This window comes from Nanorana parkeri, unplaced genomic scaffold, assembly GCF_000935625.1.
Source record: "Nanorana parkeri isolate BGI_ZX_2015 unplaced genomic scaffold, ASM93562v1 scaffold519, whole genome shotgun sequence".
Lineage (NCBI taxonomy): Eukaryota > Metazoa > Chordata > Amphibia > Anura > Dicroglossidae > Nanorana > Nanorana parkeri.
In genome coordinates, this window is record NW_017306787.1 from 254,460 (window position 1) to 271,677 (window position 17,218).

Genomic DNA, 17,218 nt, shown 5'->3' on the forward strand with positions numbered 1-17,218 from the left:
CGGAGCGGGTGTGTGCCCGTTGTGTGTGCCCGGTTTCGGGATGATGCTGAGTCGCCTCATGAGCGGAAGCAACCGCAGTCTGGATCTCCCTTGTGTTTGCACCGTGAGGCTGCTGGACGACTCGGAGTATACGTGTAATGTGCAGGTGACAGGAGGGACCCGGGGGACGGAGGGGAGACATGGAGGACGGACAGGGCACCGGCGGGCCTGTGTGGGGTGCAAAGGAAAGATTTGTGTCTCCACCTGTCACCCCCAGCGATCGATGTGTGTGTGACACTCAGCTGTCACCTTGTGATCGGTGCGCTGCTTCCGATATGTGTGTTACTCTTATGTGACAGCATCGGAAGGCTCGGAGTTTATCGCAGCGTGCAATGCACATGTACAGTCTGCAGCCGTTATCAGATCATGTGCCCGAGAATGTGCATTGGTGTAGTCTGCTTTATGTGCTGTCATCCTGTACACTCCACATGTGTCCTGTGTGTGTGATCATATCATGGACCTTTATATGTCCGTACTACTCACCCCCTCCCCTGCCATCCAAGGCATCAGTGTCCTTTACACTCCACATGTGTCCTGTGTGTGATCATATCATGGACCTTTATATGTCCGTACTACTCACCCCCTCCCCTGCCATCCAAGGCATCAGTGTCCTTTACACTCCACATGTGTCCTGTGTGTGATCATATCATGGACTTTTATATGTCTGTACTACTCATCCCCTCCCCTGCCATCCAAGGCTTGCACTGTATGTATGGATGTATATCAGTGTCCTGTACACTCCACATGTGTCCTGTGTGTGATCATATCATGGACTTTTATATGTCTGTACTACTCATCCCCTCCCCTGCCATCCAAGGCTTGCACTGTATGTATGGATGTGTATCAGTGTCCTGTACACTCCACATGTGTCCCGTGTGTGATCATATCATAGACCTTTATATGTCTGTACTACTACTCGCCCCCTTCCCTGCCATCCAAGGCTTACACTGTATGTAATGATGTGTATCAGTGTCCTGTACACTCCACATGTGTCCTGTGTGTGATCATATCATGGACGTTTATATGTCTGTACTACTCATCCCCCTCCCCTTCCATCCAAGGCTTGCACTGTATGTATGGATGTGTATCAGTGTCCTGTACACTCCACATGTGTCCTGTACACTCCACATGTGTCCCGTGTGTGATCATATCATAGACCTTTATATGTCTGTACTACTACTCACCCCCTTCACTGCCATCCAAGGCTTACACTGTATGTAATGATGTGTATCAGTGTCCTGTATACTCCACATGTGTCCTGTGTGTGATCATATCATGGACCTGTATATGTCTGTACTACTCACCCCCTCTCTTGCCATACATGGCATGCACTGCATGTATGTGTATGTATGGGTGTCCTGTACACTCCACATGTGTCCTGTGTGTGATCATATCATGGACCTGTATATGTCTGTACTACTCACCCCCTCCCATCCAAGGCTTGTCCTGTATGTATGGATGTGTAATGATGTCCTATACATTCCACATGTGTCCTGTGTATGATCATATCATGGACCTTCATATGTCTGTACTACTCATCTCCTCTCTTGCCATCCAAGGCAATGTATACATGGATGTGTATGGGCTTTCTATACAATCCACATGTGTCCACTCCACATGTGATCATATAATGGACCTTTATATGTCTGTACTACTCACCTTCTGTTCTGCCATCCAAGGCTTGCCCTGTATGTATGGATGTGTATTAGTGATCTGCATTCTTATAGCCCACATCTGTTGTGTGTAATCACACAACAATGCTCTACATATGTGTGAGCATATATGTGTTCACATGTGTAAGTGTATATAGGGGGCATGCACCCATACAGTCCACATGTGTTCCTTGTAGGGATCATGTTCCTGGCAAAGAATAGACTTTTATATGCCAGCGCTACTATTGTAGTCTTTTGTTCTGCCTTCATTTCCTGTCCTGCATATATATATAAAAAATATATATACCGTGTTTCCCCGAAAATAAGACACTGTCTTATATTTTTTTTTGGCTCAAAAAAACACACTAGGTCTTATTTTCGGTGTAGGTCTTATTTTTTTTTTTTACTGTATAACAATCCAAAGTTAATGCTAATCCAAAATGGCAAAGTTAACAATAGGGTGATCAGGGGTGCCATACCTTTCCAAGAGCAATTTGGTAACCAGAAAAAGCAAAGCGCACTTTCACTATAGATTCCTCCCAGGCGGAGTGCATTTGGTATCACTTCGCCTGTGACAGGAGTCGGCACTATAGAGGAAACAGCTTATGCGGCTCTGGTCCCTGTGCTGCCGCCTCGCTTCCTCTAGCGCTTGCTTTATTGGCACCACTGATTCTCTCCCGCGGCTCTTCAGGTTCCCCCTTATGCCACCACCAGCCCTGGCAATGGTCACAACTAGGTCTAATTTTCGGGGTAGGCCTTATATTTTAGGAATTCCCAAAAATAGTACTAGGTCTTATTTTTGGGGAAGGTCTTATTTTCAGGGAAACAGGGTATATATATATATGTGTGTGTGTGTGTGTGTGTGTGTGTGTGTGTGTGCCGTTGTGTCATGCATGCATACTGTTGATATGTTTTTTTGTGTGATCAGATGCCTGGCTGGCTTTTTAATGAAATCACCTTCTATGCTGCCATAAAAGCCCCTATCTGTCTCGTACTTACAAGTGCTAGAGGAGCACTTTTCACTCTTAGTGAAGTGAACCAGTAAAGCCTCAGACATCCAATCGGGTACAGAGGTTTGTACTGTAGCTTTGGAATGGACACGGGTTCCTTTCATCAAGAATGAAAAGTGCACATGTAGTAAATCGGTTCCATGCAGTCTAGGTGCGTGCTGTGATTGAACGCTCGACTCATGATGCACTCCTAATATCTTGGAATTCTACACTCACAGTTATCAATGTGCGTATTCCAGAAAGCAGAACCATACCGCAGTGGCAATGTTTAAAGAGCTGTCTTGCATTGCATCATGGTACTTGTAGTTCCAGAACAGCTGGAGTGCCAAGGTTGCCTACCTTTGCTGTAGGATGCATCTAAGGCTGCATTCACATGGCCACTGGTTAGAATAACTAGGATTCCTGCCGCCAGAGCTACTGCTGCATACAATGTGCCCGAACAGCAGCAACAGCTGTCAGATTTGTACTCTGTACAAATCAATGGCCAGTTCTGTCACTCATCTAAGTGGTTACCTGTGAACTTGAGCTCCTGGCCGAGCCCAGGCACACACAGTGTGCATCCAGGGAAGGCGTTCCTGGCTGCACATAAACTGACCGCAGCTAAGCTGTTTGTGCCCCATGATCTGGGGCTCTTAATTTACATTTATTCCTGTGTATCTTACACACATAAGTCTCTTTTATTTAAAGCATATCTAAACCCAAAAACAAAACTAAAATATATTGCACCTTACCAATCCTTTTATTTACTTTTACAATAACAGTATTACATAAAAAAAATACAAGCCTCATTGTAATTACCCGTGTCAGTGTATATGGTTTGTCTTAAACTCTCTAAGGGTCCATTCACACCAATTGCGGTGCGTCCAAGAGCGGTAGCTGCTGGAATGCACAGAAATCGCTCACAAATCTTCCCCCTTCGTCCTGGGGCAGGAGGGGGCGTGGCGGTGCATTGAAGGCAATGGCACCGCAGCCAAGCCCCCCAGTGCAATTGGATGCAGGGCAAAACATTGCCTGCGTTCCGGTGCTCTGCAAATGCAAAAAAATTTACTTTAATGCACCGCCATGCCCCCTCCCGCCCCACAATGAAGGGGGAAGTTATGTCAGTGATTGCTGTGCGTTCTACCAGCTGCCGTGAGTCTCCACCTGTCACCCCCAGCGATCGATGTGTGTGTGACACTCAGCTGTCACCTTGTGATCGGTGCGCTGCTTCCGATATGTGTGTTACTCTTATGTGACAGCATCGGAAGGCTCGGAGTTTATCGCAGCGTGCAATGCACATGTACAGTCTGCAGCCGTTATCAGATCATGTGCCCGAGAATGTGCATTGGTGTAGTCTGCTTTATCTGCGTTCCGGTGCACTGCAAATGCAAAAAAATGTACTTTAATGCACCGCCATGCCCCCTCCCGCCCCACAATGAAGGGGGAAGTTATGTGAGTGATTGCTGTGCGTTCCACCAGCTGCCTTTCTGGAACGCACCGCAATTGGTGTGAATGGGCCCGTATTGACACTTTTGTTGGACAGCTTGGCTTGTTGAAGAAAGTTGAAATATAAACTTACTGGCTGGATTAGCAGGTGAATATAAAGTAAGAAAAACCTAAAGAAAAGAAAACTAATGCAGCCACTACATCTTCGAATTGGTAAACTGCTATAAATTAGATTTATTTTTTTTGGGTTTAGATACACTATAAGTAGCAATTCACATATTTTCCCTTTACACTTGTGCAATAATCCGATGGCAACACTGTGTTCTTTTATGTATACTGTAATTGTTTGTCTTATCTACATTTAAATAGTTTGTGTATTATGTATGAGGGCTATATATCTGAAGTCACTTTGTAAATAATAACACATCGCATGTCATCTATTTTGCATTTCTATAGTACTTTAACACATCATACAAGCAAATGTGACATAATAACTATTCTAATTCTGCAATGTAGTTATCTTATACTTCGTACCTCTACATTCTACTCCAGTGAAGTCTCTGGTTTGTGATAGAAAGCTTGTTTGACCTTAAGAGCAAGTACTCTTAAGGTGCATTAAACTTAGGAGTTTAATCTTAAAGATGCATTCAAGTACCTTAAATTGGACCTTTACCCCCTTTTACTAAAAATCACATCAGCATGCAGATTTAAAATCATCTTATATTTATTAGTTAAACAAACTTGTTTTTAATTTACTTACAAATAGAGTTCATCTACTACCTGGTCCAGTTCTGGCACAAATGACATAAGTGCCAAAGCGATGCATCCTGGGAAGGTTACACCAGCAGATCATTGCTGGGAAATCTCATCTGTAATGAGGTCTCGGGGAAAGGCTTTTTCCTCCCCTGAGATGTGTAAGGTCACATGTCTAGTCACATGTCTAGTCGCATGTGCCAGAGTTCCAGGAAGTAAATTGAGAGCTAATCTTCCCTTAGTAAACATGGCCACTGTTGGAAGACTGGGGAAGAAAAGAGAAATAAGGTATGCAAAGAATACAAAGCCGGCAATTATCTAGAAGTATGTGTTTGTAGATTATCATTAATAAACATTTCTAAAGGTATGTTTGTTGTTATTTTAAAGATATGGGTAAAGGTCCCCTTTAACTATTAATAAAAATGTATCTTATTTGTGTATCACTCGGCTGTAGATCCTCAAATCATCTCTGAATTGGTGCTGACACTGTCCTTCCTTCTGGAGGGTGGCTACTTTTCTTCCCCATGGTCCCTGTGTGTGTTGTAAAGTAGTCACCGCTCCAAAGCTCGCTCCTGTGATGGACTACAATCTCAATACAAATTAGTAAACTAAAGTTGAGAGTGTAGTCCACGGCAAGGTGTGAACCATACCCATAGAAAACAATGGGATTTTCATGTTTGAGCGTTTTGTAGACCGTTCGTAGAGCGTTGAACGCGCTACAAAACGTACAGGTGTGAACCAGGCCTTAAGGTACTTGAATGCATTTCTAAGATTTAACTCCTAAGTTGAGTGTCACTTTAAAGCTGGGCATACACCAGTAGAATTTGGTCAGGAAGAAATGTGTTTTATTATATTTTCTAATATTTTCCGCCGTATTGATGAAAAAAATCGGAGGAGCAGGATAAAAACTTTTTCTCGAGCAAACAAAATAATAACATTGAATGTGGCTTTCATTCGGGAATGTTAAAATCAACAAAATATCAAGTGATATTCGCCAAGTCCCTGAAGGCAATATTGAATGTTCTGAAGAGTTATTTCGGATGAATGTTCCTACTGACATCTACCAGTATATAACCAGCCTAATAATATTGTGTTCTGGATATTTATAAAAGAATGATTCTGAACAACCAAAATGTGTAAAATTAGTTAAAGGCCATTCTGTGTGTTGTGACTGACATGTCCCTGAGATGGCCCTTTCCTTGGCCAGGCATTTAGCTCTAAAATTTGACTTTAACTGTACGTTAAAATGTGGCCTCATATGGAGTCACTGTATCTACTTGGTGCTTTGTGACCGTTTGGAGTTGAGCGTCCATTATTTGTCAGCTGGAGAGCTGCGTAAAAACCTAAGCAGAGCTGATCCATAATTTATTATGGCAAAGTGCACTGTCAGGTCTCGGGGAAAGGCTTTTTCCTCCCCTGAGATGTGTAAGGTCACATGTCTAGTCACATGTCTAGTCGCATGTGCCAGAGTTCCAGGAAGTAAATTGAGAGCTAATCTTCCCTTAGTAAACATGGCCACTGTTGGAAGACTGGGGAAGAAAAGAGAAATAAGGTATGCAAAGAATACAAAGCCGGCAATTATCTAGAAGTATGTGTTTGTAGATTATCATTAATAAACATTTCTAAAGGTATGTTTGTTGTTATTTTAAAGATATGGGTAAAGGTCCCCTTTAACTATTAATAAAAATGTATCTTATTTGTGTATCACTCGGCTGTAGATCCTCAAATCATCTCTGAATTGGTGCTGACACTGTCCTTCCTTCTGGAGGGTGGCTACTTTTCTTCCCCATGGTCCCTGTGTGTGTTGAAAAGTAGTCACTGCTCCAAGCTCGCTCCTGTGATGGACTACAATCTCAATACAAATTAGTAAACTAAAGTTGAGAGTGTAGTCCACGGCAAGGTGTGAACCATACCCATAGAAAACAATGGGATTTTCATGTTTGAGCGTTTTGTAGACCGTTCGTAGAGCGTTGAACGCGCTACAAAACGTACAGGTGTGAACCAGGCCTTAAGGTACTTGAATGCATTTCTAAGATTTAACTCCTAAGTTGAGTGTCACTTTAAAGCTGGGCATACACCAGTAGAATTTGGTCAGGAAGAAATGTGTTTTATTATATTTTCTAATATTTTCCGCCGTATTGATGAAAAAAATCGGAGGAGCAGGATAAAAACTTTTTCTCGAGCAAACAAAATAATAACATTGAATGTGGCTTTCATTCGGGAATGTTAAAATCAACAAAATATCAAGTGATATTCGCCAAGTCCCTGAAGGCAATATTGAATGTTCTGAAGAGTTATTTCGGATGAATGTTCCTACTGACATCTACCAGTATATAACCAGCCTAATAATATTGTGTTCTGGATATTTATAAAAGAATGATTCTGAACAACCAAAATGTGTAAAATTAGTTAAAGGCCATTCTGTGTGTTGTGACTGACATGTCCCTGAGATGGCCCTTTCCTTGGCCAGGCATTTAGCTCTAAAATTTGACTTTAACTGTACGTTAAAATGTGGCCTCATATGGAGTCACTGTATCTACTTGGTGCTTTGTGACCGTTTGGAGTTGAGCGTCCATTATTTGTCAGCTGGAGAGCTGCGTAAAAACCTAAGCAGAGCTGATCCATAATTTATTATGGCAAAGTGCACTGTCCCATAGGAACCAATCAGAAATCATCTTTTATCGTTTTGATAAAATGATGGAGTCTGATTGATTGCAGGAGATAACTGCATGTCATTGCTTTTTTTTTTTGCACTGGTTAGTAAATATGCTGTAATTGTCAAACACAGCACTTTAATATAAATCTTTCTTTAATAACATTGTGTTCAATTTAATAAGGCAGTTTCTGCTTGTCTTCATTTTTAAGAGATTGTGATGCAGGAGAGGTTCAAACAGACTTAATGCCATCGGTAAAAGGGAAGGCAGCACCGTATTTACCACAAGGTGCCGACTGGCTTGTGCCTAGGGAAAAAGAAAGAACATTTTTTACATAGAATATGCAATTTGAGTTTACTGTTTACTGTTGTGTTTTATATATTGCCTTTATTTCGCCGCTGGACAAATCTAAGGAGCCAGCTTACCAATGCTCCTTCAGAATGACAGCTGGCGCCTAAGTTCTGCGGTTTTCTCTAGGTGTCAATGGAGCTGGCTCCTAAAAAATCCCACTGGCTCCTGAATTAGATCAACTGGCTCCTAAATTCCATATGATCAACTGGCTCCTAAATTCCATATGTCCACCCCTGCTTTATAGTCTAACTCTGGATTCTTTTGATTTAATTCTGCAAAATAATTGGGGAACTGCTGTAAATTCTACAGAGAAGACTCACTAGACACTCTGTGGTTCTAATAACATGTAGCATGTTGTAACATCATGCAATCCAATGGATGGAGTGGATATGTATCATGTTGTAACATCATGCAATCCAATGGATGGAGTGGACATGTAGCATGTTCTAACATCATGCAATCCAGTGGATGGATCCAACATGTAGTATGTTGTAACATCATGCAGTCCGATAGATGGATCCAACATGTAGCATGTTGTAACATCATGTCATCCAATGTTTGAGCTGATTTACCAAATATAGGTGGTGGTTATAGTCAACTACTTTGAAATTACTCTGACAGCCACAGGCAGATGTATGATGGTGCAATATCTGCATATTAACAAACACAGGTTCCCTGAAGTTCAGTTCACATTAATCAGCCTGATCTGCTAAAGTGTGAAGTGAGGTGGCAGCTGGAACAAAGTACCCAAATATACAGGTTCCAGGGGTACTCTCAGCCTTTCATTCTCTTTATTAGCAGTAAGAACAAGACAAAAACAGGGGTGGATAAATTAATATGGAATCCAGGAGCCAGTCTGTTTGACCCAAAAGCTAGCAGGATTTTGTAGGAGCCAGCTCCATTGACAACAATTAGTGAAAACTAGAGATGCACCGATACCGATACTAGTATCAGTGCCGATACCGAGTATTTGGCGAGTACTGGTACTCGTGCAAATGCTCCGATGCCTAGCCGGATACTTCCTGTATCAGGAAGCCGGGCAGCGCGTCATTACACGCTGCCCGGCTTCCTGGATGGCCGGGAAGCTGGCTCCATTTTCCCTCGGCACTTGTGACGTGTAATGACGCGCTGCCCAGCTTCCTGATTGGTTGGGAAGCTGGCCAATCAGGAAGCCGGGCTCCGTGTAATGACGCAGCACCCGGGTTTCTGATTGGCCGGAAAGCCGGCTTCATGCTCCCTCGTCATCTCATGATGGGGGAGCATGGAGCCGGCCTCCCGGCCAATCAGAAAGCAGGGCGTCGAATCATTACACGGCGTCCGGCTTCCATGATTGGCCAGCAAGCCGGCTCTGTGCTTTCTGGTCACATAGTGACGAGAAGCATGGGGACGGCTTTGGGGCCCACCAGTCTAAACAACTTGAGACCCATCTCGCTGCTCCCATTTACCTCCAAACTCTTGCACGGCTGGTCTACAACCGCCTGAGCAGCCACCTTACAGTTAACAATCTCCTTGACCCGTTCCAATCTGGCTTTCGTCCGCAACACTCCACAGAAACTGCCCTTCTAAAACTTAGATTGTAAGCTCTCACGAGCAGGGCCCTCCCAACCCTATTATTCTGAAACTGTATTGTACTGTAAATTGTACTGTATCTGTACTGTCTCCACTATTTTGTAAAGCGCTGAGCAAATTGTTTGCGCTATATAAATCCTGTATAATAATAATAATAATAATAATTGCTAATCGGGAAGCCGGGTGGCGAGTCTTTACGCGCTGCCCGGCTAATCAGGAAGCCAGGTGGCGAGTCATTACACGCCGCCTGGCTTCCTGAATGGGACTTCCGGTACTCTGTATCGGCGAGTACCGAAAAAAAATATCGGTACTCGTACTCTGTACCGAAATACCGGTATCGATGTATCCCTAAAAAAACCCTCAAAAGTTGGGCGCCAGCTGAGATTTTTAAGGAACATTGGCAACCTGTCTCCTGGGATTTGTTCAGTCCCTGACTAAACAGTTAAAATACATCCGTCCAACAAATCCAAAAACAAAGCTTCTCCAGGTCGGTCCACCTTTATCGGCTTTAGTAGCAGGTGCCAGTCCAGTTCGTCTCTGATAAACACAATATTAATAAATAAATGACGGCACTCCGAAGTAAGCGTGCAATTTCTTTGTTCATTTAAAAACTGGCATATCAGAATACATCAAGAAAAGACTTACCATATGTGTTTCACACTTACAGGAGCTTAACCATTAACTCTGACTCTATGATTAAGTGCTTGTGAGGGCGAAACGTGTAACAGAAGTCTCGGTTGTATTCTGATATGCCAGTTTTTAAATGAATAAAGAAATTGCACACTTACTTTGGAGTGCTGTCATCCATTTATTAATATTGTGTTTATTACATCCATCCAGCAACTGTTTCTTCTGTAACAAACATGCTTTCTAAGACAAACGCTTTGTCAGGATGTGTTTTATTCATTCTTAGCCTTTTGCTTACTGCTGATAAATCTGTCTCTGTCTTCATTGTAATATTTGGATACTTTTTAATACTTTTTTTGTAAGTGAGCACCAAGACCCCTACCTATGGATTTGTAGAGGAGGACTGCTCCTGGGGGAGTCTCTTTTAATCCAGAGGCAACTGTATGAGTCCATGGTCTCACTCAACCCGGCCACACTTTCTGTGTTTTGTACAAAACGATTTACACATTAGCAGCTTAGTGTATACACCATATGGAGTTCAGGAACCAGTCTGTCCAATCCAGGAGCCAGTAGGATTTTTTTAGGAGACAGCTCCATTGACAGCAGCTAGAGAAAACCTGAAAAGTTAGGTGCCAGCATTGGTGACCTGAGATTTGTGCAGCTCTGGTATACACTGTGTTCATAGCCGGAGTTCTCTGTGACCCCCTGTTGGCAGAAACCAAAGAGATCATTGGAAGGACATGAGCATGAGCCCTGACGATGGTTGATCATAGATTGCTGAAGGTTACTACACTTTGCACATCGCCATTTCCCTCCTAAGATCAGGCAGTATATATTTCACATTAGCAGAATCCTGAGTTAAAACTGTTTTGTACACTAATTAACTTACTTCAATTACTTTACATTGGATAATGGACTTCAATCATTCTATCAAATTGACTGCAATCGTCCAAGTTACCGCTAATAACTGCTATTACTTTGTCTGCTGTACAAAAGGCTCTTATCCTTGTGGCTTTTACATTGACTGAGACACCCATTGTGACTGGTGAAGGCTATGAATTCTGGGCTTATATTATAAAGTTGGCAATAAGTACTGTCAGTGTCTTGGTAGCACAATGTGCCTCTATTCCTGTGCGTGCTGTAATAATACACTTTATTCCAATTCTCACGCATGTGTGCTGTAAAATCATAGGCTGTAAAGAGAATGCGTGTGCCTTTATGCTTTACAGATGACCACTATATGTGTGTATGGAATTCACTAACATAGAAATTAAGACCCAAGTTATATTTAAAGCTGAACTAAACTATAAACTATTGTGTAAATAGAAGAGACGTGTATTCTTACATAAATGGCCAAATCCACAAATAAATCTGTATTTCTGTATTAAATTTCCTTAAGTTCTATCCTATTCCTAATAATCATATTCATCTAGAAGTCTGTAAACTTATGTGCGCCGGTAAAAGTATAGTTTTGGTTTCATTCGGATTTTTCATTATTTCGTTTTTTTGGGATTTGGGTCCGAATGTCAATTCGTTTCGGTATTCGGACGAAATACGAGTTTTCGTTCCTTTAGTTAGCGATAGTCTGTACGAATTTTCGTTATGCTATCACTTTTTGTTGCAGCAAAGTGACATTAAACAAAAGGAAAAAAAAAAAACACGTTTTTTTTACAGTCTGCAGAAGAAGGAAAAAAAACAAAACAGCCTGAGGTTCCCCCCAAGTTAAAAATGAAAAAAAAAGTGCATGGGGTTTCTCCCAAAAGTCATACTCTTTAGGTCTGGTAAGGATTTTAAAGGGGAGCATTGACCACAAAAAATGGGGGGAAAAAGTGGGGTCCCACCTAACATTCCTACTAGGCCCTTGATCTGAGCACATTCAGGCTGCGCCATACCAGGCCACGTGCCCTCGGCATTGAGAGGGTGTCCCCATGCCAATGGGGACAAGGACCTCTTCCCCAGAACACTGGCCCGGTGGTTATGGGGGTCTGCGAGCAGGGGGGCCTATTTGCATCGGGGTACCCCTTTATATAAGGAGCCCCCGAAATAGAAAAAAGTCCCACTGCACGCTGACCTGTCTGAACGCGACAAAGACTTGCCGCAAAATTACAGCACTAATGTAAACAAATAGGCAGAGTGAGCCGTGACATCACGGGACTTGTTCCGCCCATTTGTTGAATTCTGAGCTGTCTTTCATTTTCATTAACAAAGGTAAAGTCTTTCGAACTACATTCGGGAGGCACGTGGCCTGGTATCGTGGCCTGGAATGGCGTGTGCGGGGGGCGCTTCATCGTCCTCCCCTTTCCTGCCCTGGGCTCGGATGAAGGGTCAGGTACGGATTTTAGAGGGAACCCCACATTTTGTTTCCCCATTTTTGTGTGGTGGGGTTCCCCCTTAAAATTCCTACCAGACCTAAAGGGCCTGGTATTACTTTTGGGGGGAACCCCACACACTTTTTTGGTTTATTTTTATCTTTGGGGGTCCCCCCTTACGTTCCTACCAGACCTAAAGGGTCTTGTATCATTTGGAGGGGAACATCACACTTTTTTCTCTCTGAAAAAATAGTGCATGCAGCACTGTGGGGGCTTCTCTGCGGTGCCATTGACAAGAATAGCACCAACACGCCCCCTATCGCCCAAGAACGCGGCCCGGCTTGATCTATGCGATCCAGTGCGTTCTGGGCGCGAACTGCACTTGGACGCACCGGATATGGTGGTCCCTAAAAGCTCTGCTCTCTGCCCAGGCTATGTACAGCACACGAGATGACGGGGCGCCCGAAGCATCTTCCTGGTCTGTGGGGAAGCCTGCAGCCTCCTAGGATATGTGGCGTCGTTATTCCAGGAGGCTGCAGGGGGAGGCTGACACATCATTCTGGCCTAGGGGAGAATGGGGGCAGAAGCTGGTTGACCATGAGTAAAAGAAGAAGAAAAAGAGGTGCACAGAAACAATAATAATACAGAAAAAAAGCCCTATTTATTTTTATGTTGTGCAGAGGGGAGGACTGGGATAGTGGAAATGCAATTTCTGGGCACGATCCTCTTTTTAAGTTAAGTTTTCCTAGTTTACAAATGTTATTTGCACCTGCAAAACAAAATGAAGTGTGTATGTCCCGGGAAACATGTATAATACGTCTTCGGTACCAAAATACTCACAATGATATATAACATTTTTTCTGCAGGCCTACACCTTTTGTTACCTAGCTCCTTTTTTGTTAATTGAAAGCATCTGTTTCCTAAAACCATCTGAAACCAATACACATGTATTCAATGAAAAAATGTCATCCTCTTTAAAGTGCAGCAACGCATAACAGCAAATGGGGGAATTTATCAAACCTGGAGCAGAAGAATCTGGAGCAGTTGTCCATGGCAACAAATCAGCTTCTGTCTTCAGTTTGTTCAGTTAAGCTTTGAAAATGAAAGAGAGAAGCTGATTGGTTGCCATGGGCAACTGCTCCAGATTCTGTCTGCTCCAGTTTTGATAAATCCCCCTCATTGAGTTTTTTTTCATCAGTTTAAAATAAGTGCAATTCTCTTTAAAAGTTTATAAATAATCCATCTTATAGGAAACATGGCTGAAGGGAAGCTGTATTTTTACCATAAGTACCTATCTAAATATGTTACTTTATTTTGTTTAATTCAGACGTTTCTTTGCTGGCCGCGTTTTACAAACTAACATCAACTATTCGTTAGAGTTTTGCATTAGGATCTTTTTTAAACATTTTTTTTTCTAGTTTTGGATAGTGTGGAGAGAGGGATTAGAACATGTCAGGTTTATATTGCTGTCTGTGTCCCCGTTAATGGAAGTGAAAGGAAATGCAAAATTCTGGGTTGTCACCAGAACAGGAATAGATGGGAAATCTTCCAGTGGGGACACTGGGCCACCAGGGATTTCCCTCACTTTGGAGGGATATCTTCTCACTTCCTTTTGTGGCTATTAGACAGAAAGTGAAGGGAAATCTCCCCAATGGCACACAGGTGGCAAAAAAAAGCTAACATGGATTATAACATCCCTCCTCTATCCATACGTAAAAAAAATAATGTTTGGCTTCAGTTCTACTTGAACTAACATGACAAATAACATTACAATAGATCCATAAACATGTTTTTGTTGTACAGGAACTGCAATTAATTTATCTAAATGAAACTTCATGTAACTGAATTACAAATATACATTGTGATGAGACAAGAGAAGCAAGCTGTTGTGAAAAACCTCAGTTTTAATTAGATTGGGACTAATTAAATCTGAATGGCAACCATTCAGCAGAACTGAAAAAAACCTGCTGGGCAAAATATGCTTTTTGTCCTATACCTGACAACAAGGCCGATGCATTCAAACTGGAGGACAGAAATTAGCACCACATTTGTTTTTGCAAGTAGCAGCCAATCATGTTTCATTACATAAAAAATAGACACCCGGGGAATTGTAATTTTTTAAAAACCTGCTGAGTGACAAATTGTTAACTGTAATGAGGTGTATGGCACCTCCAGGATCGCTGCCCTTTCTTGACTATATACAATATTATTGATGCCGGGAAGTATAGCTTTCACTTTTCTTCCAGCATTGCCACTATGAGAGCTGCGGATCTTCTACAGAGAGGCCTTCCTGTCATTGGTCTGCCCCTCATCTTCCCTCGTCCATTCACCGAACGGTGTGGGGGGAATTTATCTAAACTGGAGCAGACAAAATCTGGAGCAAATTTGCATGGCAACCAATCAGCTTCTTTCTCTCATTTTCAAATCTCAACTGAGAAACCTGAAGAGAGATGCTGTGGGCAACTGCTCCAGATTCTCTCTGCTCCAGTTTTGATAAATCCCCCTCTTTGTATTCTGCAAACCATTTACTAAAATTCAAGGCATCTTGTGAATAAACAAGAGAGGGGTGGATAGTTTGGAGAACCGCAGAAAAAAAGAAAGGACAGCGACCCTGGAGGTGCCGTATACCTCATTACATTAACAATTTGATACCCAGCAGGTTTAAAAAAAAATAATTCCCCGGGTGTCTATTTTGTTTTTTAATGAAACAGGATTGGATGCTATTTGCAACAACACAAATTTGGTGCTCATTTTCTCTCCTCCTGCCTTGTTGTCAGATATGGGCCGCAAAGCGTCTGTCTGACCTTGCCCTATAACCACGATCATTTATATAATTGAGTCTCATTTATCAAAGTGTGCCTCTGTGTTGCCCACAGGCACCAGCCAGACTCTTTGGTTCTGGCTGTTAAAATCTGAACGTTTAAAGAGAATCTGAATATTTTGCCTTTTAATAGAAGCAATCCCAATTGAGTTTATGCAGCAATCTGAATGTTCAGTCTTTAATTGTTATAACCGTGCAGGCGTACTTATGAAAGATTTATATTTGCTCTGTTTTCAGCTTTACTAATTTTGATGGATTACACTTGGAGCTATGAGTTTAGCCCGGAGTTGTTCTTTAATTCACCTCGGTGTAATGGGCGGGGGGAATCCAGCCGTATCGGGCAGCTCCCGGGAAGGACAGGTGCTGCGTGTGATTTGTACGCAGCAGCCTGTCCTTCTTTATGGAAGTACGCCGACATACGCTCACCCCACCTGCAGGTCCGTACGGGTGCGGGTGTCCCTGCTCGGAAGCAGACAGGATCCATCCTGTCAGCGTACGAGTACGGACACCCGCATCTGTACGAGCCGGCTGTTACCCGTGTGAATGAGGGCTAAGAGCTCCACCTCCGTGTCTGGATTGGAAACCAATTACAAATTGCTCCTCAGTTGGTGCTTAGTTCCCCAGCGGATCTCTAAGGCCCTTCCCTCCAACCTCTCTTCCTGTTTCAGGTGTTGTTCCGAGGAGGGCACTTTTGCACACATCTGGTGGGATTGTCCGCTGGTAACCCATTTTTGGCATGAGAATTTCACCAAAATACGTGTGGTACTTGTTTTTGCCCTATCAAAAAGCCATCATATTCCTCTTTTTAATCAGAAACAACAGGCAGTCAACAACCGCCAATTTAAATTGCTGTTGTATATTTTTACTGCAGCCAAGAAGGTAATTGTGAGTTCTTGGAAGATGCCCTCACTCTCTCTTAAGCTGTTTTTTTAATATAATGTTGCAGGTTATGTGTTTGGAAAAACTCAAGGCATACCAGGCGGACACCCTGGTTAAGTACTCAAATGTCTGGGGCCCGTGAATCGCTGCCTTTTTTCCAGCAGATTTTGACCAGGTCGCCGTGCTCCTTTGATCATATACACTTTGTTCCTGTAGTAGCGGTGGGCGGGAGGAGTGTCAGCTTTGTGTTGTTTGCCTAACTTCCTTCACGTTCTGTCCATTGTGTGTTGTTGTTTCTCCCATTTTCCTCATATCTACGTTTACAATATTCGAGCTGACCAATTTGCTCTTGACGCACTTTACATACTATTACGTTATTGTTGGCTGATACCCTTTCCCCGACATGTGTTGGGGGGTTTCCTCCTTTTCCTTTGTATGTGCTTAATGTGAACATGTTTTCATTAAAGACTTATTGCAAATAAAAAGTTATGTAGGGCAGTGAGCGGAGGGGTGGAGGAGCTGGGCCATCACAGAGAGACACAGCCAGGAGAGGTCTATAAGCTGAAGGGGGCTGTGCTAGGGAATTGACTTTCCTGAAGTAGTCAGATTAGCTAGTTCAGAGGCACATTGCAAGTAGGCATGAGTTCAGGTTTGGTCGGAACTTGAGTTTGTTCAAACCTGGAAGGAAGCTGTCAGTACTGGCCCAATCTCAGGCGGGGCAGGGCCCATCCCCTGCCCTGCAGCTGCATGTAAATAATGAAGTGGGATGCTGGTGAAATCTTTGACCTTTTATAGCCAAATGGGCATATTTGGTTGATCTCTTTGACCTAATGTGGCCATATAAGGTCAGTGATGTCACCATAGCCTTTGTCCTTTTGTTTATCTGCAGCTGCGGGGTGGGAAATGCCCCAGCCGCAGCTAATTGGGCCATTACTGACAGCTTTCTTCCTGGTTGAGACGAATTCTAGGTCAGACTGAACCTGAGCTCATCCCTAATTGCACAAAAAAAAATTGGAGGGACTGTCTCTCATTTGGGACCAAATTCGTCTGTCCTTCTTTCCTCTTCAGTTGTCCCTCTTTTTGGATGGATGTACAGATATCTATGAAAAGGTTCTATTTACTTACCAGA

At 42.9% G+C, this 17,218-nt stretch overlaps 1 protein-coding gene across 2 annotated transcripts in view; it reads left to right on the forward strand.

The window, feature by feature from the left end:
- The first annotated feature begins 6 nt into the window (after positions 1-6).
- FRMD5 (FERM domain containing 5) overlaps positions 7-17,218 on the forward strand; it is a 71,620-nt gene continuing 54,408 nt past the window's right edge. For both annotated transcript variants that reach the window (XM_018561368.1, XM_018561369.1), the window contains exon 1: positions 7-145. In XM_018561368.1, coding sequence (XP_018416870.1) covers positions 41-145 — 105 coding nt within the window. In that variant the 5' untranslated portion in view covers positions 7-40. The remainder of the gene's footprint in view (positions 146-17,218) is intronic.